The following is a 22,817-nucleotide window of genomic DNA, read 5'->3' on the forward strand; positions in this document are numbered from 1 at the left end:
GGGGCAATGTGATACCTGTCCTGGACGTGACGAGGTATCGTGCAGGTTTCTTGGGTTCGTGTTGTTGTGGCTTTGAAGCCCAAGGTTTGTAGGACCTGCCGGCCCGTGTGAGTCAGCGCAAGTCTCTGTTGTTGTGAGACGTGAAGGGCTTCTGTGAGTTCGCTGAGGGTGTTGTGTAACCCCAGCGCCAAAAATTTCTCAGTCGATGTACTCATCGGCAGGCGAAGAGCGGTCTTGAAAGCCATCCTCAAGAGCGTGTCGGCCTGTTTCGTCTAGGATTGTGTGAGATGGTAGTAGGGCAGGCTGTATGTGATTCTGCTCACCACCAGGCTTTTGACCAGTCGGAGGGTGTCCCCTTCCTTCATGCCTCTATTCTTCGATGTTAGACGGGATATCATGCGTGATATCGCCTTGACACTGGTTTTGATGAGCGCAAGGGTGTGTGCAGCACGCTGGTTAGACTGCAGCCACATGCCCAGCACCCTGAGCAATGACGTTTCTGGTATGAGGCTCCCGTTGAGGTGTACCTCGATTTTTCGTGTTGTGTCTGTGGGGACTGTGTGGTTACCCCGGCCTCGCCAGACACGTATGAGTTCAGATTTTTCGGGCGAACATTGTAGTCTCCGTTGGCTGACGTATTCTTGGATGAGGTCAGCTGCAGTTTGCAGCCGTTCTTCTTTTTCAATAAGGGACCCTGTCGTGGTCCAGAATGTTATGTCGTCTGCGTAGAAGGCGTGGCGGAGGCCTTCTACGTCGTGCAGTTTTCTTGCGAGGCCGATCATGGCGACATTGAAGAGCGTGGGTGAGATAACTGCTCTTTGTGGTGTGCCCTTGTTGGGAGGGTGGTATACTGCAGTCTGGATCTCCCCAATCTTCAGCTCTGCCATGCGGTGGCTTAGGAAGCTCTGAACGTACTTCTACGTTCGCTCACCGCAGTTGGTGTTGGCGAGCCCTTCTAGGATTCCTTGGTGGCTGACGTTGTCGAAAGCTCCTTTGATGTCGATTGCTAGGAGGGCATGTTCGCCGCTGCGGGGAACGTTGCTGAGGACTTCTTCCTTGATTTGGAGTAAAACGTCTTGTGTGGACAAGCCTGCGCGGAAACCAAACATGGTGTCTGGCAGGTGCTTGTTGTCTTCTTCATCGACGCCATCAATAACAAGTGCTATGGAGATCCAGCTCCCACGCAACCATGTACAACACCATACATGGGACAACCCAACCCACTTTTGGACGAACCTATCACAGAAAACGAGGTGAGAGCGGCCATCGCAGCCACCACCCGTAACACAGCGGCGGGCACGGACCGTATCACGAACGCCATGATCAGAAACCTTAGCGACAAGGCCATCTCCGCGCTCACGGCCTTTCTCAACCAACACTGGGAACAAGGTACGGTGCCGGCGATGTGGAACCACGCACGCATAATCATGATCCCCAAACCCGGGAAGAAATTGGCAATTGAAAATCTCAGACCCATCTCGCTCGCAACCTGCCTCGGCAAGGTGTACGAGAAAATCATGCACAAGAGACTGCAGAGACACTTAGAAGTGTACAGTACAGTAACTCGGTACATCAAAATAAAAGGCACAATAGAAGAATACATAGTTTACAAACTTAGAGCTTTCGTATAGACAATTACAGAGTACGAAATATTCCTAAAAAAGCGGTTCACTAAACGAAATTTAATTAGAGGCATCTAGACAGGCAGAAAAAGCCAATAATGCTTGTGCTGTCACTGCATTATTGCCGAGGTGCTTCCAATCTATTGTAGATGGAAGAAAAGTGTACTTGAATGTAGTGTTGCGTGTGCAAAATGGAGTGATTCGAGTGCCTCTGTCTTGTGGCGTATCCTGTAGAAAATGAAAATATTTTAGGTATATCGACATTAAAATTGTCCATTCATCATTTAATGCAAAAACTTTAGTCTGGAACACTGATTTCTTTTTTCTAAAGGTTGAAGGTTGGCTTTTTTGAACAGATCCGTCACCGATGCCCTGGAGAAATTATTCAAGACAAAGCGTGCAGCTCTTTGCACTTTTTCTTGCTCAATAATATTACTTTTGGTGAAAGGGTCCTAAATTATTACGGCGTAGTCCAAAATTGGCCGTACAATAGATTTGTTGGCCAAAAGTCAGACTGAAGGAACCGATAACTTTAGAGCTCGCCTCAGAAAAAATAGCTTGGAGTTAGCATTTGCGACTACATAATTATTATGCTTATTCCAGCTAAGATCACTCGAGATCCAAAGACCGAAGTACTTATAATTAGTTACTTCGGATAATATAAGATTTTGGATGTCGCATTAAAAGTGCACAAGGAATCATCTTTATTCCTTGTGTGCTACTCCATCTGTCAGCCAGCTCTTTTGATATTAAAAGTGCAGTGGTTTCTTCTGACGAGTTATTTTCATAAATACTGTTTTCTCGTAATTGATCACCATTTGCAACTTTTGCACCACAAAGCAACTTTCTGCAAAGCTTGATTTAACACCACCTGGTCGCACTCGCTATCAATTTCCAAATATAAAACGCAATCATATGCATATATTTTAATTTTAACTCCAATGTTTTCCACTATATCATAGATATATATAATGAACTACACGGGCCCAAGAACTGAACCTTGAGGAACACCGGGAAGTACTTTCACTGGCCTGGAACAGTGATATATGCCTACTGCTGTTTTTCAGTCAGATATGTTGAAATTCATTTTATTAACTGATAATCTGGAAATATCATGTTTAATTTAAAAATTATTTGATTTTATGAAACTTCATCAAATGCCTTTCTAAAATCCCTAAAAATTACATCAACCTGCTTGCCATTATTAATTGCTTTTGCCAAATTATGCACTGATTCAACGAGCTGTGTGTTGGTGGTTGTGCGACTACATAATTAATATGCTTATTCCAGCTAAGGTCACTCGAGATCCAAGCACCCGTAAACCCTTGTAAACCTGTGTTGGTATTTATTGAGAAGACGATTGCTGTCAAGGAACTCTACCATATGATTATGAATTATGTGTTCCAAAATTTTACCGGTAGTTCAAGTCAGAGAAATAGATCTGTAATTCGTACCGCTATCTTTTTGTAGCGAGAGCTACATTGGCCGTATTCTCGCCGTTTCGCTGTGGTCGGTGGCCGCACCGCGAGCTGAGCAGTTGCCTAGCAACCGCCGCAGCTGGCAACGCCGCTCTCCGCGCCATCTGGCATGATGTCAGAGGAGGAGCCGGTGAAACCGCGAGCTGAGCCGTTGCCTAGCAACCGCAGGCGTTGCATCGGCACGGCATCGCCGGAGGAGCCGGCGTTGAATCGTATGTATATAAGGGGCGGCTCGGTGGGATTGGTCGGCAGATATGGAAAGTGAGTCGGAGAGACAAAGAATCCAGGCTTCGTCATCGGAACGAATGCAAGAGGAGGCAGAGCCCAGGAGACGGAGGAAGAACGAGCCGCACGCCTCGAGAAGCGTCGTAAGTACGAAGCGGCCAGGCGAGTGCATTCAGATGAGGATGGTTCGTCTTCTGGTTCGGTATCTCGTGCCAGCGCCGCGGATCAACGACGGTATTAAACCAGGAGGAGGCAAAGGGCTGCGGGGACAGAAGAACGTGCTCGGCGTATTGAACAGAGACGGCAGAGTGATGCAGCTCGGAGAGGGCCGCGCCTAGCCGCCGATACAACGCAGCTGGAGGCTCGCCGTGTGACGGAGTTCGTCAGCGGGCGTAGAAAGGCTTAAAACGCACCACGTGGATGACTTCAGGTCGTGCGCGGCGCCGCTGTGATTGAGAAGTGTCGTTTGGCACGACCTCATAGTCCAGTGCGCTGTTACGTCGGATGATCTTATATGGTCCGAAATAGCGACGTAACAGTTTTTCGCCAAGTCCTCGTCGGCGTATCGGAGTCCAGACCCAAACGCGGTCACCGGGCTGGTACTCTACGTAGCGTCATCGAAAATTGTAGTGTCGGCGGTCGGTCCTCTGCTGGTTTTTGATGCGCAGGCGGGCGAGCTGTCGACCTTCTTCGGCACGCTGCAAATAGGTGGCAACGTCGAGATTTTCTTCGTCGGTGACGTCCGGTAGCATGGCATCAAGCGTCGTTGCCGGGTTTCTTCCGTAGACCAGGTTGAACGGCGCCATGTGCGTCGTTTCTTGCATGGCCGTGTTGTATGCGAAGGTCACGTACGGAAGGATGGCATCCCACGTCTTGTGTTCGATGTCGACGTACATACATTGCCAGCATGTCGGCGATGGTCTTATTCAGGCGCTCGGTGAGGCCATTCGTCTGCGGGTGGTAGGCGGTGATCCGGCGATGGCTTGTGTGGCTGTATCGCAGGATGGCTTGAGTTAGTTCTGTCGTAAAGGCCGTACCTCTGTTGGTGATGAGGACTTCTGGGGCACCGTGATGCAGGAGGATGTTCTCAACGAAGAATTGGGCTACCTCGGCGGCTCTGCCTTTGGGCAAGGCTTTTGTTTCTGCGTAGCGGGTGAGGTAGTCCGTAGCTACGACGATCCATTTACTCCCGGCCAACGCACCCAGATGTGACGTAGTAGTGACGCTGAAGTAAACAGTCGTAAAACTGTGTATGACGAAACCGGTTATTTATTGGTCGAACCTGTGCCCACAAAAGAAAGCTACACTCAAAGCACAACGATAGCGGCGAACACAGTCGGCGATCGTCGAAAATCTGATCAGCGGTGAAACGCGTCGGCTTTTATACGTGAGTCATGCATCGCAGGTTCCAGATTTATCTCTTGTGCCCGCGTGTCCTCCAGAAAGTTGTAGACAATGCGCGTAGCTCATACAATCAGATAACATGGGCGTCGGTGACCACAGACGACGGATAGAATGCATCGATAACGTTCGAGAAGCTTCCGATGCAGGCGCGTCCTGCGCCGAGCGATAACGTTTGACATTTGTTAGCCGGTGGAAAACGGCCACCGGTGAAACATAAACATGTATACGTGTCAATAGTTAAAGCCCCTATATTTATAAAAGTAGCGCCATCCACTTCCCTCCTCCTCCGTTCCACTATCGCGCTCGGCGCGACCAGCGCGATCGAGGCGCGATATCGACAGTGGCGCCGCCTGCGTCGGGCCTGTCGTGGCAGACGACTGCTAACGCGCTACCAGAGGAAATCTGAGGAAAACTTCGATCGCGCCCTGCGGAGACGTTTTTGAGGCGCGATTTTGCTTCGTCAGTCAGTAACTGGTCTTAATAATGCCGTTTTGGAAGTAGCAACGCGACGATGCGAGACGGCGCAAATATTAAGTGTGCAGCAAGCGTTTGCGCACGCCAGATGGTAAACAAACAAAGCCTTTTGCCCTCGCCTTGTCGGTTGCGGCAACTTAAGGCGCAGCAGCATGCCATCACAACGAAGTTCTTGTCCCTAACACGTTTGATCCGTTTGTGCGTACAGCACTTTCGTCGCACAGGCCCGAGAATGGCAGTCGGAGCGCGCTGGAAAGAAAAAAATATACAAAAGCGCGTCGCGAACTTCCACGTGACACGGATTGGCCAATGGGGGAGCGGAGGAGGCTGGGGCGACAGGAGGCGGCTAAGAGAGGGCGAGGAGGAAGCGCCGGGATGAGCGCCGTGGCGGCAAGATCTAAGAATGGCGCTACTTTTATAAATATAGGGGCTTTAGTCAATAGTAGCATCCAGACACAAAACAATGTTTTCGCACCATTAGTACACATATAGACTTGCTGCAGCACAAAAAAAATTGCCCCCATCTCCCCGACGGGAATCGTGAGGAAATGCGAATGCATTTCCGAAAGTACACGGCGTAGTAATTTTAAAGGCGGAAATTAATGACGAGACGAGCATTTGTACCGTAACCATTTATTTACACATTCATCAGCACCTGTTTGTGTTTGTTACCGCAGCCGTGGCCTAGTGGTAGAGCGCCCGCCTCGGCTGCGGGAGGCTATGGGTTCGATTCCCACCGCCGCCGGTCTCACAGCGGCGTATCGAGCACACATTTCCGGATCTTCGGCTCAGCGTTGGCGTTTCGCAGCGGCTTCCCGAGCCCGGAGTTCGGTATCGGCAGCTCGCTTCGCTCGCTTGCGTTCGGCATCACGCGCTCTTCGCTTCGAAGCCTTGTCTTCCGCTTCTTCTCCTCCGGTTGATGATGACGTTGAAGCTACTGCAGTGACGTCACCTCCAGCGAGAGGTGTAATGCTCGGGCTGGATTGTATTACGCTTCTTGCTAGGGGTACCGTTGCCGTCAGACATTCGCCTTCACCGACTTCTGCCATCGCCTTGAGAGGCGCCCAGCCAGCGAACGGTCGAGAGTGAGGCGCGCGCTTCACTCCATTTATATATACGGGAGAGTGGGGCGCAGGGAGGAGAGAGAGCGAACGGCGAGAGAAGGAGCGGCGAAGCACTGTACCTACCCTCTCCTACACTCTCTCCACACACGCGGGGGCTCCGCCGGGTTCCCGAGATGCGAGCGCTACTACTAAGTGGTTCATTTGGAAAGGAAAGGTTGGCGCTATCTTCTGCAGCCCTTGAGGGAGCACGGCTCAGCGCCAACGGGGACGGGAGAGTGGGAGGAAAAGGAGGGTATAAAGGAAGGTGTTGGTGTCGCCATGGCAGGGGCGAAGCAGACCAGCGGGCAGGAACGGGGTCACGCCATCCCTCACCAACACCTTCCTTTATACCCTCCTTTTCCTCCCACTCTCCCCTCCCCGTTGGCGCTGAGCCGTGCTCCCTCAAGGGCTGCAGAAGATAGCGCCAACCTTTCCTTTCCAAATGAACCACTTAGTAGTAGCGCTCGCATCTGGGGAACTCGGCGGAGCCCCCGCGTGTGTGGAGAGAGTGTAGGAGAGGGTAGGTTCAGTGCTTCGCCGCTCCTTCTCTCGCCGTTCGCTCTCTCTCCTCCCTGCGCCCCACTCTCCCGTTCGCACGTATATATAAATGGAGTGAAGCGCGCGCCTCACTCTCGACCGTTCGCTGGCTGGGCGCCTCTCAAGGCGATGGCAGAAGTCGGTGAAGGCGAATGTCTGACGGCAACGGTACCCCTAGCGCCCTCACACGTCAGAGCGCGCTCCTCCTCTCCACTCACTCTCCGCTACTCCGCCGGCAGCACGTGCTCCGGTTGCTAGGGGCGAGGATAAGCGCGCGCGCCCGCAGCTGTTGCTATGGGAGAGGGAGTGAGAGCGGAGAGATAACACCTGCCGGCGCGCGGACACCGACAGACGCCTGACATGTCCCGACTAAGAAATGCATTCGCATTTAAAAGAAACGAAGTAACTTTCCACAGGTCAGGGCGGCCGGCGTCACTGAAGCAGCAGAGCCGGCGCGACTCGCATCGGGCGACGTGTCAACGACAGCGTACGCCCCCTCGCGGTTCCCTACCGGCGGCTTCAATGCGCCCCATAGGCGCTGCGTGCCGCTCGGCACACTTCCCCATTCTAGCCAATGTACCGGAGCTACCGCCTACGCATTGCAAGATCATCGTCAGACCCCGAGACGGTCTGGATTTGCGCAAAACCAGTTGCTACGGCATCTCCACCGCCATCTTCTTCAAGGCGGCCGCAATCACCGCCACCCAAGCTTCTACCGACTTGGTCTGTCCCAATGTCGTGCAAAATATCCTTGTGGTGTGCACAGACAAAGAAGACAACGCTCGCAAGATCTTGGCTCTCAAGCACATTCGTGTCAATGGCAAGGAGCACGAAGTGGCGGTGTGCGCCGCCGCCTAAGGCAACTACGTTAAGGGAGTGGTCCGCAACGTCGAGCACGACATCGGCGACGCCGAGCTCGCAAGGCTCATCGTACACCGGGGAAACCCCTCGTGAAGCACATCAAGGAAACCGGCTCCGTCGTCCTTGTCTTCGACGAAGTCCCCAGCTACATCAGAGTCGGCCAGGCAATAGTTCGATGCTACCTCTTCAAGAAAGACATTGAAGTGTGCAGCAAGTGCAGTCGAGTTGGTCATCGTGCGGACGTCTGCCCCACTCCAATGGTGAACCTGTGCCACAACTGTGGCGCCAAGGACCCGCAGCAGGAGCACTGGTGCCATGTTAGATGCAAACTCTGCGGCAAGGCCACCCTACCGGAGACAAAGCCTGCCAACAGAAGTACCAGACTCCCTTTGTCGTTCGACAGAGGCGAAAGGAATGAGAAATGGAACATGCCTTCAACCTGAACCTGCGGGATTTCCCAACGGTCGAGGCCAAGCAGCCTGGGCCGTCTTCTGGCGGCTGGTTGCAGTCTTTCATCATGGCAGGCGGACCCGCGCTTCCCGCCACTGCGAAATGGACCTCCAAGGAAAAAAATCGAGAACCTTCTAGAACATCAGCTGGACCCTCTACCAGGTAAGCGGGGGCACCGTCACCGATAAGGAGTCAGGGGAGCTTCAGAAAGTCAGGAACGAGAACGCTAAACTCAGCTCAGAGTTAGCAGAGGTCAGAAAGGAAATGGCGGCGCTCAAAACCGCGTTCTCAGCACCGAGACAAGATGGCGACCAAAATGGCGCCAACGGTCGCAAGCACCGAGTTATAGGTGACGTTCTAGAGGTTGACGTAACAGACAGCCTTAAGCAAATCAAATAATCCTTGAAGCAGGTTTCTTAGACGCTTCAAAAAATCAGCAAAGATATAGTAATACTCAAGGCACAGAATCGCTTTATTGATTTTCGCCTATGGGACCTTGAATGTAGGATGGGTTTCCCGAAGCCTCCGCCGCTCCCGATAGAATTATCGCAGTTAATAACAGACCCCGCCGTTATGGCGGAGCTCGCGCTAAAGCAGATACCGCGCCCTCAAAGCGATCCGAAGGCTTGTGCTGAAACTAAATCCTAATCATGGCTGAGGTATCTAACACAGACTTTCGTGTCTATCAGTGGAACTGCTGCGGATTCAAAAAGAAAAAGCAGTATTAGCTCAATATCTTCGAACACGCTATTTGAAACCTCAGGTAATTCAATTACAAGAAACCATCACGCCCGGCCCCACGTTTAGCGCTTACGAGTCTTCTGAACGCGTAAAGAACGGTGGCAGAGGAGTCTTTCATCTGGTCAAAAGAAGCATCACATTCATTGAACACGAAGACATAGATAAGCGCTCAAACGCCCAATATGTATGTACAGAGCTGTCACCGGGTAAGAACATGCGCACGGGATTGCTTATCTTAAAGGTATACAGTTCGCCAAAGCGACACGACGAGTGCCTCTACGGCCTCATCGGAAAAGCAGTAAAGATGGCTATCGACGTCGGCATACCACTCGTAGTAGCCGGCGACTTTAACGCACCTCACCCAACGTGGGGTTACGTTAGAGACTCGCTCAAGGGATTTTCGATATGCAAACCATACAGGACTTTAATCTCACGCTACTCACGGACTCTGGTTTCGCCACGCGCATAGGCAACTTGGTAACGAGACCCTCGACCCCAAACATCTCTCTGGTCGTCTATGACCGCAAGTCATCATGGCGAAACATGGGGGAAGACCTGGGGTCCGATCATATCATTGAACAGACACTGCATGCTCAATGCAAAACCACCAGAATTCAGCGCGTAGTTGATTGGGATCTCTTTAGATCCAGCAGGAGCGACAAAGCCCCTCCCAACGACTATGGCGAGTGGATAGAAACCCTCTTCTCCAATGTCTCTGTCTCCACTAAGGAAACAGAGACGGAAGAAGATTTCCCAACCATGTACAGTCACTTAGAGGACATGTTTGAGGCTAAAGTGGCTCTCAGAGAACGGTGGGTAAAAAACAAGCTAACCAGGTCACTAAGGAAACGCATCGCCAAGATCAGTGCAGAAATTGCCTCGTACTCCAAAGTGTTAGAACAGAAACACTGGGTCGAAACGTGCGACAAAGTCGACGGGCAGATGAGGGTGGGCGGCAAGTGGTACTTGCTCAAACACCTTCTGAAACCTACCGACACCCGCGCCGCCCAGAGATCGGCCATCGAGGGACTTGCTCACCGCGCTCTCACTCTTCGTAGCAAAGATTCGGCCATGAAAGAAAGATCTTGCCGCAATTCATCTGCCGCTAGACACCACCCCATCCACGTCGCCGCCCGGCTACGCCGGACGCGATTCCGGCGAGCTGGACGGCGACATATCGGAATGGGAAGTCAGGTCTGCACTTCACAAGCTCAATAGCACCTCGGCTGCGGGCGCTGACCACGTCACGAACCGCATACTCAGAAACCTTTACAACAAGTAGGTCACCTTTCTGACCGATCTCTTTAACAAACATTGGAAGAACGGCTCGTATGCACAAGAATGGAAACCACGCCACCGTCATACTGATACCCAAACCTGGTAAGAAGTGCACGACAGAGAATCTTAGACCGATCTCACTCACATCGTGTGTCGGCCAAATTTTCGAACATGTCATAAACGATAGGTCTCTAAGCACATAGAGCGCAACGAACTCTTCCCACCCAACATAGTAGGCTTTCGCCCACACTTGTCAACACAAGACGCCATGCTTCTCATCAAATCGCAGGTCAATGACGCCTCCACCAGAGATCCAAGAGTCATTTTGGCTCTGGATCTAAAAAAGAAGTTCGATACCATACTTCACGATTACATCGTGGAAGCTAACTCCGAGCTTGGTCTCGGTAGGCATTTCTTTGGCTTCGCTAGGCAGTTCCTGTCAGGCAGAACGGCTACCATCAGGTTAGGGGAGGGAGAATCAGACAAGTTCCAACTAGGCAACACTGATACCCCGCAAGGTGCAGTGATTTGGTCCCTTCTCTTTAACATCGGTATGACGGCTCTTGCTAGAGAGCTCGATAACAACAGCGACATTGGCTCCGCCATCTCTGCCGACGACATCACCATTTGGTCCCGGGGCGGCTCGGTGGGTCACACTGAGAGTACGCTCCAATAAGCCGACGTACGGTTGAGAAACACCTTTCCCGTATGGAACTCACACTATCAGGCAACAAGTCCGAGCTCCTGGTCTACCAACCCATCCGCAAGGGGCGACGCCCCAAAGGGTGGATAGCGACCGCCGAGATCGACATAGACTTGATCAGTAAGAACGGCGCGAAAATCCCCCGCAAAAACACCATACGCGTGCTAGGCATGCTTATTACGGAGAACGGCAGGAATGCAGCTACGATACAGAAGCTGCAACAGCACACCGCTGCCACTGTTCGGCTAATTCAAAGGATCTCGGGCAGAAGAGGAGGCATCAAGGAGGACAACCTCCTCCGGCTGTTCCATGCCTTCCTTCTAAGCCATGTCAATTACGTCACCTCCATCCATGCACGTCTGGAGCGCTGCCGAAAAGGCCAAGCTCAAAGTACTTATTAGACAGACTGTCAAAACGGTCTTAGGGCTCCCTCTTAGAACGAGTACCACAAAGCTCGAGGCGTTGAGCGTACACAATAAGATCGACGAATTATTAGAAGCGCAGCGCACTGCCCAGGTTTCCAGGCTTTCGTGCACTGGAGCGGGCAAGGTGATTCTAGCCAGAGAAGGCATCACCTCTCCCCTGACTAAGGAGAGAGTAGTTCCATTGCCAGACACTGTAAAGTCGACGATCACGGTTTATCCACTTCCACGAAACATGGATCCAATACATAATCAGGGTAGAAGGAGAGCGCGGGCTAAAATCTTACTCTCTCAGTTAAACAGCAGAAGAGAAAAAGCACTTCTCGTAGACGCATCTCGTTCGGGATAAAATAGCTTCGTGGCCGCCGTGGTAGACATGAGCAGCCACACCGTTAGTGCCGCCTTGGTAAGGACTAAGTCCATCGGGGTGGCCGAGCAGGTCGCCATCTCTCTGGCGTTAACGGCTAGAGATCCATGCCTTATTTTTTCTGATTCCATGACGGCCGTCAGGTCGTTCGACGCCAATAAAATCTCTTTGGCTGCTCACAGCATTCTCGCTAACAACAAAGTATTTCGTCATGAGTTGACATGGTTTCCAGCCCACATGGGCGCCTCCCGTCGACGGCATCGCCAAGCCCAACGAACTGGTGCACGCTCGGGCGCGAGGACTCATTCACCGCCCCGGGCAAACGAGCCCCCCGCAGGGAAGTGGCGGCGGCGCCGATAGGAACCCGTTGACCACCTTTCACGAGATAACTTCGCATTACAAACTAGACATGAAATCCTTCACGGATCCGCATAGAGAATTAACTAGGAGGCAGGAGATAGCTCTCCGACTCCTCCAGACTGAATCCTTCCTGTCGCCAGCCACCATGGCCATGTACACGGAAATTTCACCTAACTGCTTGGCATGTAATCAACTTGCAACCTTTCCTCATTTGATGTGGCGGTTCCCCCGCTTACGCGTCTCCACAAGGAAGCATCACGTCAACGAGACGAACTTCCAGTTCATCGCAAGTTCAGACTTTGTGCACCAACTCCGGGCGGTCCAGGGAGTCCTTTGCGGACGATGCCCTCGGCGGGTTCCTAGGAACCCTCTTCCCAGGACGCAAATAAAATCCGTCCGTCCGTCAGGCTTAGCGAGTTCGTGTAGCTGGAAACGTTGTCGACGCCGTCGGCGTTTTGCCCGTGTTCGCACTGTAGTACTTAGGCGTGTTACACTTACTAATACTTTAACTTGGAATTTACATATAGATAACATTTGCTCTTCTGCGTTCCGTAAATTATATTTTTTAAGACATAACCTTAAAAACTCACCCCCGAGTGTAAAATTAATTGCGTACCATTCAATAATTAGACCTAAACTTGAATATGCATGCGTTGTTTGGGACCCATTTACTAAACAAAATATTTCCCGCCTCGAAAAGGTACAGAGGAAGGCTGTACGCTTTATTTACTCGAAATTTTCCCCGTATAACTCACCCTCTGAAATAATGCAGGCTAATGGAATTCAATGTCTCGAACAAAGAAGGAAAGCTTTACGTTTACAATTTCTTTTCTTGCTGTGGAATCGGCACCTAGCAATCAATCCATCACCCTATCTATCATCTTCAACATCAAGGCATACTCGCCACCATCATCCTACTTCGCTGAAACCCTATTTTGCACGAACAGATTTATTCAAGTTTTCATTTTTTCCTCGCACTGTAACTGATTGGAATGATTATTTATTGCCTTTCGCCTCAATTTGATGTTTTTTAAACGTTATTAACTCTGTTGTATTTGCCTTGTTTACCTTTTTACTCACCCTGCTTGGACCTGTACAAGGTTTGCAGTATTGAATAAATAAATAATAAATACATAAATAAACACACGTGTCGTTGGTGACTGTTGCCGGTGCCTCTGGGACCAGCTCGGAGGTTTCCGACGAGATCAGAACGGGACACTCGTCGAGTAGCATCGGAAGTCTTTACGACCTTCTCGCCTCGCAACGTTTTTGTAAAATTACGCATTTGGTGCCGCAGCTAAACGTCGCCTCCCCTCCCTAAAAAAAAGCTAAAAGTCGCGTTTGCTCTATATATATGGTGATTGTAAAGGAGGAAAGAGACGCTCAATTCTGCAGCCCTTCGGGGAACACGGCGCAGAACACGCGTTTGCTCTCCGCCGTGCGCTCGCTCCCCGTGAAAGTGCGCGTCGCTGGCGCGCTTTCACCCGCACATACAGCATACGGTGCGCGTCAGCAACTTCAGCGCCGTTGACGTCATACAGAACCTCACAGCGACGGCGACGGCAGAAATCCGCTTTGAGTGTCCATATAATTGCTATAGCAATAACAGTTGTTACGCTATGGTATTTTGTAGTGCTTCCCCGTGCTACATCAGCTAAAGCATGAATGACCCAATTGCTTGTTCAAGAAACAGTCATTACAAGCGCCCACTTATCAACAAGTATATGATTAAGATCAATATTAAAAACGCCCGTGTAACGTGCATGGGATGTACGTTAAAAAATTGGCTGTGGCTTAAATCAGTTATGCCTGGGTGTGCGTAGCGAGAGGTACGGTTATGGCCAGTCTTTCGCAATCGTCACACGCAAATCCAAACAAATTGTCCGTAAAGTCCGTTTGGAACATGCGCGTCGCCCTTGAACATTCAGTCATCCGAATCACGTGCTCCGTCACACGGCGAGCCTCCAACTGCGTTGTATCGGCGGCTAGGCGCGGCCCTCTCCCAGCTGCATCACTCTGCCGTCACTGTTCAATACGCCGAGCACGCTCTTCTTCTGTCCCCGCAGCTCGTTGCCTCCTCCTGGTTTCATTCCGTCGTTGATCCGCGGCCCTGGCACGATATGCCGAACTAGACGACGAACCATCCTCATCTGAATGCACTCGCCTGGCCGCTTCGTACTTACGACGCTTCTTGGGGCGTGCGGCTCGTTCTTACTCTCTCTCCTCGGCTCGCTGCCTCCTCTTGGAATCGTTCCAACGACGAAGCCTGGCTTGTTTCAGTGTCTCCGACTCACTTTCCATTTCTGCCGACGAATCCCACCGAGCCGCCCCTTCTTTATATACGATGCAACGCCGGCTCCTCCGGCGATGCAACGCCAATGCAACGCCGGCGGTTGCTAGGCAACGGCTCAGCTCGCAGTTTCACCGGCTCCTCCTCTGACGTCATGCCAGATGGCGCGGCGAGCGGCGCTGCCAGCTGCAGCGGTTGCTAGGCAACGGCTCAGCTCGCGGCGCGGCCACCGACCACAGCGAAACGTCGAGAATACGGCCAATGCACCTATCGCTACAAAACTCGAGGTGTTAATATGTAATCCGGAGGCGTTCTGCATAATCATATCATGGTTTTGGCAAAGAAACACCAGAATTTATTGAATAATGATAAGCTGCAAAGCGCTAGCCTATGAACTCTAAATACATCTAACCATAGCCACATTAACCAGTGCAGCCTGAATAAATCAGCTTGCCTTCGTCCACACGGCCTTTCCACATCTCACATCTCCCGGCAAAGATGATTTGACGCTGATCGTCACGTCTGCGTGACTGTCACTGACAGTGAGAACAGGTGAAGACGTTCTCGTGACGGTTCTCATGTCAAATTGTAAGAAATATTCGTTTGGTAGCAGCAATACCAGCGTTGGGATGTCATTTCATTACCCTTTTGTCCTAATGATATGAGGCAATAATACCGTATAGACTCGTGTAAGCACCGCACTTTCACAATTTGAACAGGTGCGGCCCTTACCCTGGACCGTACCTTTTGTATCTAAGGTCAAAGTCCAGCTCTCGCCATCTAGTAGCGGCACGCGGAAGTACGCAGCACACGAAAATTCGGCGATGCGCGCGCGGCATTGCGGCACCGAAAGCGACTGCTCCTCCGTTGGATTTTTTGTTGCCAAATTTTTGAGTGCCAAATTCGGGGTGCACGGATGCGGTTCTTACACGGGTGCGGCCCCTACAGGAGTGTATACGGTAAATGAGCGGGGGGGGGGGGGAGGGGGTCTCCCTTTCAGGTGACACGATCAGAGCATAACGAACGAACCACCAGCAACAGAAAGGGAAAAAGTGACTAAAAGAGCAACTAGGGTCAGAGACAGCATACAACGATAGACAAACGTGACCCTTCTACTCTGAAACTAAAGAGATGTCATGTTTCAGGAAAGAGACATTTAACATATTTAGTTGTAGACATGGCTAGCAGATTGTGCCGTTCATTACCACGATCTGCAAACTACAGCAAGAATGGCAAATCGGCTCTAGAAGAACGGGTGTTCAATTTAGTGCACCACACTAGGGAAAAATGCGCATATGAAAGGCTACCATATGCAGTTTACTCTACATAAAGTAACTGGTTATTTTTCTTCTCGTACATGTGTAACAGTTCCTATCACTACAACATGTTGACAGAGACCTCCGAATTGCACTGGAGAATTTAGATCAGAGCCCACGAAGCGTACACGGGTGGGTCAACAGTAGGAAACTGTCTAGCAGTACTCGATCGACATCGATATTGCACAACGATTGACCCAAAAGCCCTCCATGCGTGACAAGGTATGTCGATCCTGAGACTGACCCTGCCCAGGTGACGCTGGCGCCCGGTCGTAGAGAAAGCGGTAGCGGCGTACCCAGCGGCGCACCAGGAGCGGCTGCTCTCGTCACCGCCAGGTAGCGCTGCACGGAGATGGCCTGGCGACCGTCTGGACCTGCGTTCATACGACTGATGCTGGTTTTGGGTCGACGGTCTACTAGCTATTCACCTGGCGCCGCCGTGTGGTAGTATATGGCGAGTTGCTTGCCGTGGCCTACTGCCACCACGTGAGGTCCTGGTGAGCACCACACGGCAAGCTGGAGGCCGGACACCGTGAAGAGCCGCAACAAACGCGGTTTGCAGGCGACGGCCACCCAACCAGTGCCCAGTGCCACGCCCTGCGAGACCATTAATGGCGCTACCTTATTATGACACTCTTTTAAGCCTCTCGTACCAGCTATAAATACGCCAAGCTAACACACTTGCAAACTCGGATGGGAATTCAATTTTGCACAACACCTTACAAGCAGCTACGAAGATCATCATCATAATCATCAGCCTATTTTTATTTCCACTGCAGAACGAAGGCCTCTCCCTGCGATCTCCAATTAATCCTCTCTTGCGCTAGCCCATTCCAACTTGCGCCTTGAATATTGTCACAGACCCCGTGAACGAGGCGCCGACGCCGGACCAAATTCCAAAGCCGACTTTCAGCTTCCGAAAATAATCCCACGAAAGCAAGGACAATTAGGAATGGGCCCTCTGGTGCGCCAACGAACGCCGGTTGCTGTCTAAAGACCGAGTCAGAGCCCAGAGTTGTCAAAACACAACAAAATATATTCTTCACACACGGCAGTTACACACAAACGTGCACACTTACGTTAGACACAACACAATACAAATCAGATGGGTATTCACAAAACACAGGAAAATAATTAACGACAAGCAGTAAGAGTCCAACACGTAAAATACAAAATGAAGAAGAACACTAAGTGTCCAATCGTATTCACCCGGGTTGGTCCTCGAGCCAGACGATCTCGGCGTAGCTCGGGGAAAATCTCGAAGAAGGAAGTTCTTCCGGAAATGCAGACGCTCGATGAAATCGTTGATTAGCTTGCCGGGGGAATCCCCTTCTTCCGCAGACGCTCGGTCTTCACGTGACATCACTTCACCGGTGCGGTCTGATCTCTACTCCTCTGATTCTCGTACGCCGCTTTCATAGCCTCCGACGAGGTTCTCGAACCTTCCTATCGGAGTCGCGATCCCGTAGCATGGCCAAAGCCTGTGAATCTTCTAGTCTTTTCTCGCACCTTCGACCGCCGCCGTCAGAGCGTCATCGAGGGGGGGGGGGGGGGGGTGATTATTTATACCGTTGCCACACGCTCACGCTGTAGTAACCTCTTGCTCGACTCGCCGAGCGAGAGTGTGTCTCGGCGTTCTCTCTCTCTCTGGTTACCGTCGCCTCGTCGTCTAGACTCCGTTGGTGGCGTGAGCTGTTTGAGGTGTATGCGCTCTCCCCCTCGGTTGAACTTGCCTTGGGGCCGGTGTGTTCTTTCGCTGGCTTACGTGACGCGCAGCGCGCGCTTTGATTAAGCGTTCTTTCGTGACAATGTCCCCCACTTTATGTATATTATGCAACAATATTCAAGAAAACACAAAAGAAGCGCGCACAAGAGTCCACTGCGCACGAGTCCGTAAGTCCACAAATCACACATGACTTCACTCGCGATACATCGAGTACAAACACAAGTCACACAGGTTCACTTGGACTACACAATAACACATCGCTCGTGTAACTAGTACACTTATATTACACAATAACACATCTCTCGCGCAACAATACACTTGTATTATACAATAATACATCCCTCGCGTAACAATTACACTTGTACTATACAAAACCCATACCTCGCGTAATAAGGCAAACTTATGAAACAGAACATGTGGAACAAGTATACAAAACTGTGATAAAGTAGTTTTCAAACAAATCAACACTTTACTCATGATGTATGAATAAACATTCGGTGCACTCAATCAAAACGCTTTGCACCACACCTAATCGTCAGCGGTTCTTAAATTTAAATTTCCTGTCCTTGGTCTTTCGATGGTGGAGTTTCGCATTGTTATGAGTCCCTGTCGGTTTATTTTCGGAATTGGGCGGGGGCTGGAAAGGCCTTGCCTGAGCCTTCGCTCTAGCTCGGAAGACAGCTGCCGCTGTGTTGTCGTCAGCTGCTGATGGCTTTCCGCGTGGCTCTTCAATCGTCGATGGTTTGATCTTCGGTGATTCCTTCAAAGGATTCGGATCGTCTGGGGCTCGAACTCCATCGATGTTCCCTAGAATTAGGTCATACAGTGGGCTGTCCATGCAAAGCGCAGTGACATTCTAACTGTATTAAGGGGTCTCCACCTCAATCTTGGCTTCAGCAAGTTTCCTAGCCGTACCACCGACCAGGTAGACCAGACTGGTCTTGCCCATGAGCTCCTCGTCTTTGACTAAATCCATTCGCACGATCACTGTGCTGCTGCCGGTATCTCGTAACACCGTTTTTGGTTTTCCTGCCATTGCTCCGGCCAGTACGGGCATTCCTTTTACAGGAAATTCTGGGCGTTGTGTCATCACAACATTAACGACTGGAATTGTTTTTCCATTTCGGAGTTCTACAAAGTCGGCGTTTATATCTTCTTGATGTTTTGGCGGGGCATACACACAGGATGCCTGGAGAGCTTCTTTCCCTTCGTTACGACATGTATCAGCTTTCTGCCCAGTTCGCCCGCATTTAAAACGTTTCACATCATTGGGGCGCGTAAAATTGTCCGGCAGTTGCTAGCATAATGGCCCAGTCGGCTACAAAGATAGCACCTCCGAACAGGCTTATGAGGGTTTCTCCTTTCATCGGATGTCGGTTTCCTTGGGTCCTCTGGCTCCTTTATTTGATCTTGGAGAGATTGGTGCCTCCCTGTGCATCCAAAAATTGGTCTCCCAATTCCAACATATCTTGAAGCAACTTAGCTTTCCTTTCTTTCAGATAGAGTGACAGGCTCGGGTGGCAACTGATGAGGAACTGCTCCTTGATCAAAAGCTCTATAAGCGCACCGTACTCCTGTGTAGTCTCTGAAAGTTCGGTCCACCTATCAAAATAGTGGCTGAGCCACGCGGCAAATTGAGTGGCAGTCTCGCCATCGGCAGGCTCCCCGGTCCTAAACTTATCTCGGAAGCCTTCTACGGTGAACCTAAACCTCTTTAATAGAGCGGCTTTCACCCTTCCATAATTAGAGGCATCGGTTGGCGTCAGCCTACCATACACACTAAGTGCTTCTCCACTCAAACACGTGCTCAATGCAGTGGCCCATTGATCCTCTGGCCTATTCTGGCTTTTAGCAACTGCCTCAAATCTGTGCAAGTAAGCATCCAAGTCATCTTTCCTTTCATCGAATGGCACAAGCAGTTTGCTTGGGTTCAGACGGAAGCTAATTTCTTTCCTTTCGGTGCTATCGACTTTTGCCTGGGCGGGAGCGTCTGTGCGCTGCTGCAAACGCAGTTGTTCGAGTTCTAACTCGTGCTGTCTTTGTTTTTCTCTCTCAGCTATTTCAGCGTCTCTTTTTCTCTGATCTGTCGTTCCATTGCTTCTCTTTCTTCTTTTATCTGTCGTTCCTTTGCTTCTCTTTCTTCTTTTCGTTCCATCGCCCCTCCATCTTCTTTGGCCCTTTCGACCGCTAGTTTTTCTCTCTCTCTTTCTAAAGCTTCTTTTTTCCTTCAGGCTAACCCACTTCCGTAGTTCCGCTCTGGAAAGACCCATCTTCTCAGCAAGGGCAACTAATTTCTTGAGATCCATAATGCCCTTCAAAAATCTAGCCGCGTGCAAAAAATATCTGACTAGATTTCAACAATCGAACTGCTCTTTGCGCACAAATTAGCAAAACGTGGTGCAACACTCAAAATAGTTTACGATGGCAATGTAAACGACCCTAGGCTCTTTCTCCCTACTATGGACACACAATTTGCACCAGAAAAATTCTGTCGCGGACGCCAGAAATATTGTCATAGACCCCGTGAACGAGGCGCAGACGCCGGACCAAATTCCTAAGCCGACTTATCAGCTTCCGAAAATAATCCCATGAAAGCAAGGACAATTAATAATGGGCCCTCTGGTGCAAAAGTGAACGCCGGTTGCTGTCCAAAGACCGAGTCAGAGCCCGGAGTTGTCAAAACACAACAAAATATATTCTTCCCACAAGGCAGTTACACACAAACGTGCACACTTAGGCTCGACACAACACAATACAAATCAGATGGGTATTCACAAAACACAGGAAAATAATTAACGACAAGCACTAGGAGTCAAACACGTAAAATACAAAATGAAGAAGAACACTAAGTGTCCAATCGTATTCACCCGGGTTGGTCCTCGAGCCAGACGATCTCGGCGTAGCTCGGGGAAAATCTCGAAGAAGGAAGTTCTTCCGGAAATGCAGACGCTCGATGAACTCGTCGACTAGCTTGCCGGGGGTATCCCCTTCTTCCGCAGACGCTCAGTCTTCACGTTACATCACTTCACCGGTGCGGAGTGCTCTATTCCTCCGATTCTCGCACACCGTTTTATAGCCTCTGACGGTGTTCTCGAACATTCCTATCGGAGTCGTGATCCCGTAGCATGGCCAAAGCCTGGGAATCTTCTAGTCTTGTCTTGCACCTTCGACCGCCGCCGTCGCAGCGTCGTCGAGGGGGGGGGGGGGTGATGACTCATCCCGTTGGCGCACGCTCACGCTGTAGTAATCTCTTGCTCGACTCGCCGAGTGAGAAGGTGTCTCGGCGCCCGCGGTCTCTCTTTGGTTACCGTCGCGTCGTCTTCTAGACTCCGTTGGTGACGTCGGCTGTTTGAGGCGTATGCGCTCTCCCCCTCGGTTTAAGTTGCCACGGGGCCGGCGGTTTAAGCGTTCTTTTGTAAAAAAGATTAATATGCAGAAGACAAAGAAAATTCCCTAATATATGTACATGTAAGACGCTGTAGACGAACGAAAATTAAGAAATGCTCCATTTTCAATATTCCCCTAAATTTTGCCTAGAACCAAAGTACAGCGAAACACCATCAGAACTGGAAAAGGCTTAAGCTTCGCCTTTAGGAGTGGAACGCGATAGCATTCAAGGATCCCTGGCTACTTATCAGGCTTTTTGCTCGTACATTAGAATTACAGTCCAACGCTATCACGTCTGCAGGTTGTGGTTAAGTCGTACTTTACGATTTTTCTGACGGATTTTAGTTTGAGAAATTCAATTTTTCTACACTAACACCATGCGCCACGCGGAGCGCCTGTGTGGTCAGGGTGGTTCGCGATGATGTGGTTCGGCAAGATTATTTCCGCCAGACGCCATTGCTTAACGCTGAAGCCGACACTGACGCCAGATTTTCTGCGACACGGGGTCCTTAACGCTATCACGTTAGAATTCAAAGCCCTTCCACTACGGTGAATATGGGAGCCAGCGAAGCTATGACTATGGTTGGTCTGCTATAGTGAATTTTGCTATAGTGAATTTATATATTACCATCATTGACTCTATTGAGCGTCTTCGGCATGTTCGTCAAAGAGCAAGGACACCGGCATCTTGTTTTCGCCCGGCGCGATGGCCAAGTAGTGCGTTTGCTGCGCCAAGTCCGCCCCATCGTCATAGACTAGCGTATGAGCCACAGTGTGCATAGCTGCGGCACGGCATCGTCAGGATCCTGGAAGATGTGGTTAAACGAGCGTCCGCCCCATAGCGAGTCCAAAGGGCAACTGCTGATAACAGCGCTAACGCGCTCTCTACATCACGAGAGAAAGGGGCACAACGATTGGTGGCACGTGCTGCCACCGAGTATCGCGACGCTTGTGAAATAGGAATCGGCGGTGCCGAGGGGTATAACAATGGGCCATCATCCATCATCCGTTCTGACGTGACACAGGTGGCCGGAGACCGCCATGCACATGGAGCTGAAATTGTTCATCTACTTCCCGTCTATCTACTTCCGTTGCCGGACGCGATTTCCTGGAACCTAGGCTATAAAAGCTTCGCTATAATCATGCTCAATAGCCTGGCAAGGTAACAAGAATTCAAGATCGCCAGTCAGCCTCTAGGAATGCGTACTTCAGTCGCATTATTTAAAGCAGCTTTCGCTTTAGCGTCTGCCTGTTCGTTCCCTATCACACCACTGTGTGAAGGTATCCACTGAAAGGTGATAATATGGCCATCTAAAGGAGTATGATTATCTAGTTGATCCTGATACCCAGGGCACCCTGATCATGACACGGAAATTTAACGAAGAATAACATTGGGGTGGAGTGCATACGGCAGGTATTGCTAAATCCTGACTGGGAACTTACCACTGCCATTGCGAAGATATCTCGTAAAAAATATTGTACGCGTGCTCGCCTGCAATTCCGCATCTGCAATGGGTTTTGCCAGCTAGGTGAGAGGCGCTATTGGCTAATTGCTAACCCAGCGAAGGAGTTAAAATCTTGTATTCGTTATTGAATGGCACCTTACAATTTATGAGGACAATAAGAAAAATTATTTATCGATTTTTCTGCTTTCAGAGAAAAATTTATTTACAGAAAGGCAGAGAGGTCGGCCTGAGCTGTAACTTGCTCTGGCCTGCTACTCTACACTGGGGAAAAGGGGAGGAAAAGGGTTAATGAATGACGATGATAAGAAGGTGTGTATATACAAGTTTACAACGGCATCTCTAAAGCCGTGCATCCAGCCCAGTGGCTTGTAGAAAGACTACAGCGGCACTGGTTATCAGGGCTGCGCTGTTTGCATTGGGACCTAAAAGAAACTCCTCTTATCGACTTTTGCAATAGTTTCTGTCGTTCTTGCGCGTACGCGGGACACGCAAAATATACGATCAAGTGTTTTAGGTGCCTGGCAGTATTCACAATTGGGGGTAGTGTCCCTGCAACCAATCATATGTCTAGAACGATTAGTGAATGCGACACCAAGGCGAATCCGGT

At 50.5% G+C, this 22,817-nt stretch overlaps 1 protein-coding gene across 1 annotated transcript in view; it reads right to left on the reverse strand.

The window, feature by feature from the left end:
- Positions 1 to 22,817, reverse strand: part of LOC119465109 (WD repeat and HMG-box DNA-binding protein 1-like) — a 546,382-nt gene that overhangs the window by 387,245 nt on the left and 136,320 nt on the right. Inside the window, exons 4-5 of the mRNA XM_037725912.2 lie at positions 16,060 to 16,228; positions 15,876 to 16,005 (exon numbers count right to left, since the gene is read on the reverse strand). Of these exons, the coding sequence (XP_037581840.1) occupies positions 15,876 to 16,005; positions 16,060 to 16,228 (299 nt within the window). The remainder of the gene's footprint in view (positions 1 to 15,875; positions 16,006 to 16,059; positions 16,229 to 22,817) is intronic.

This window comes from Dermacentor silvarum, chromosome 9, assembly GCF_013339745.2.
Source record: "Dermacentor silvarum isolate Dsil-2018 chromosome 9, BIME_Dsil_1.4, whole genome shotgun sequence".
Classification (NCBI taxonomy): Eukaryota; Metazoa; Arthropoda; class Arachnida; order Ixodida; family Ixodidae; genus Dermacentor; species Dermacentor silvarum.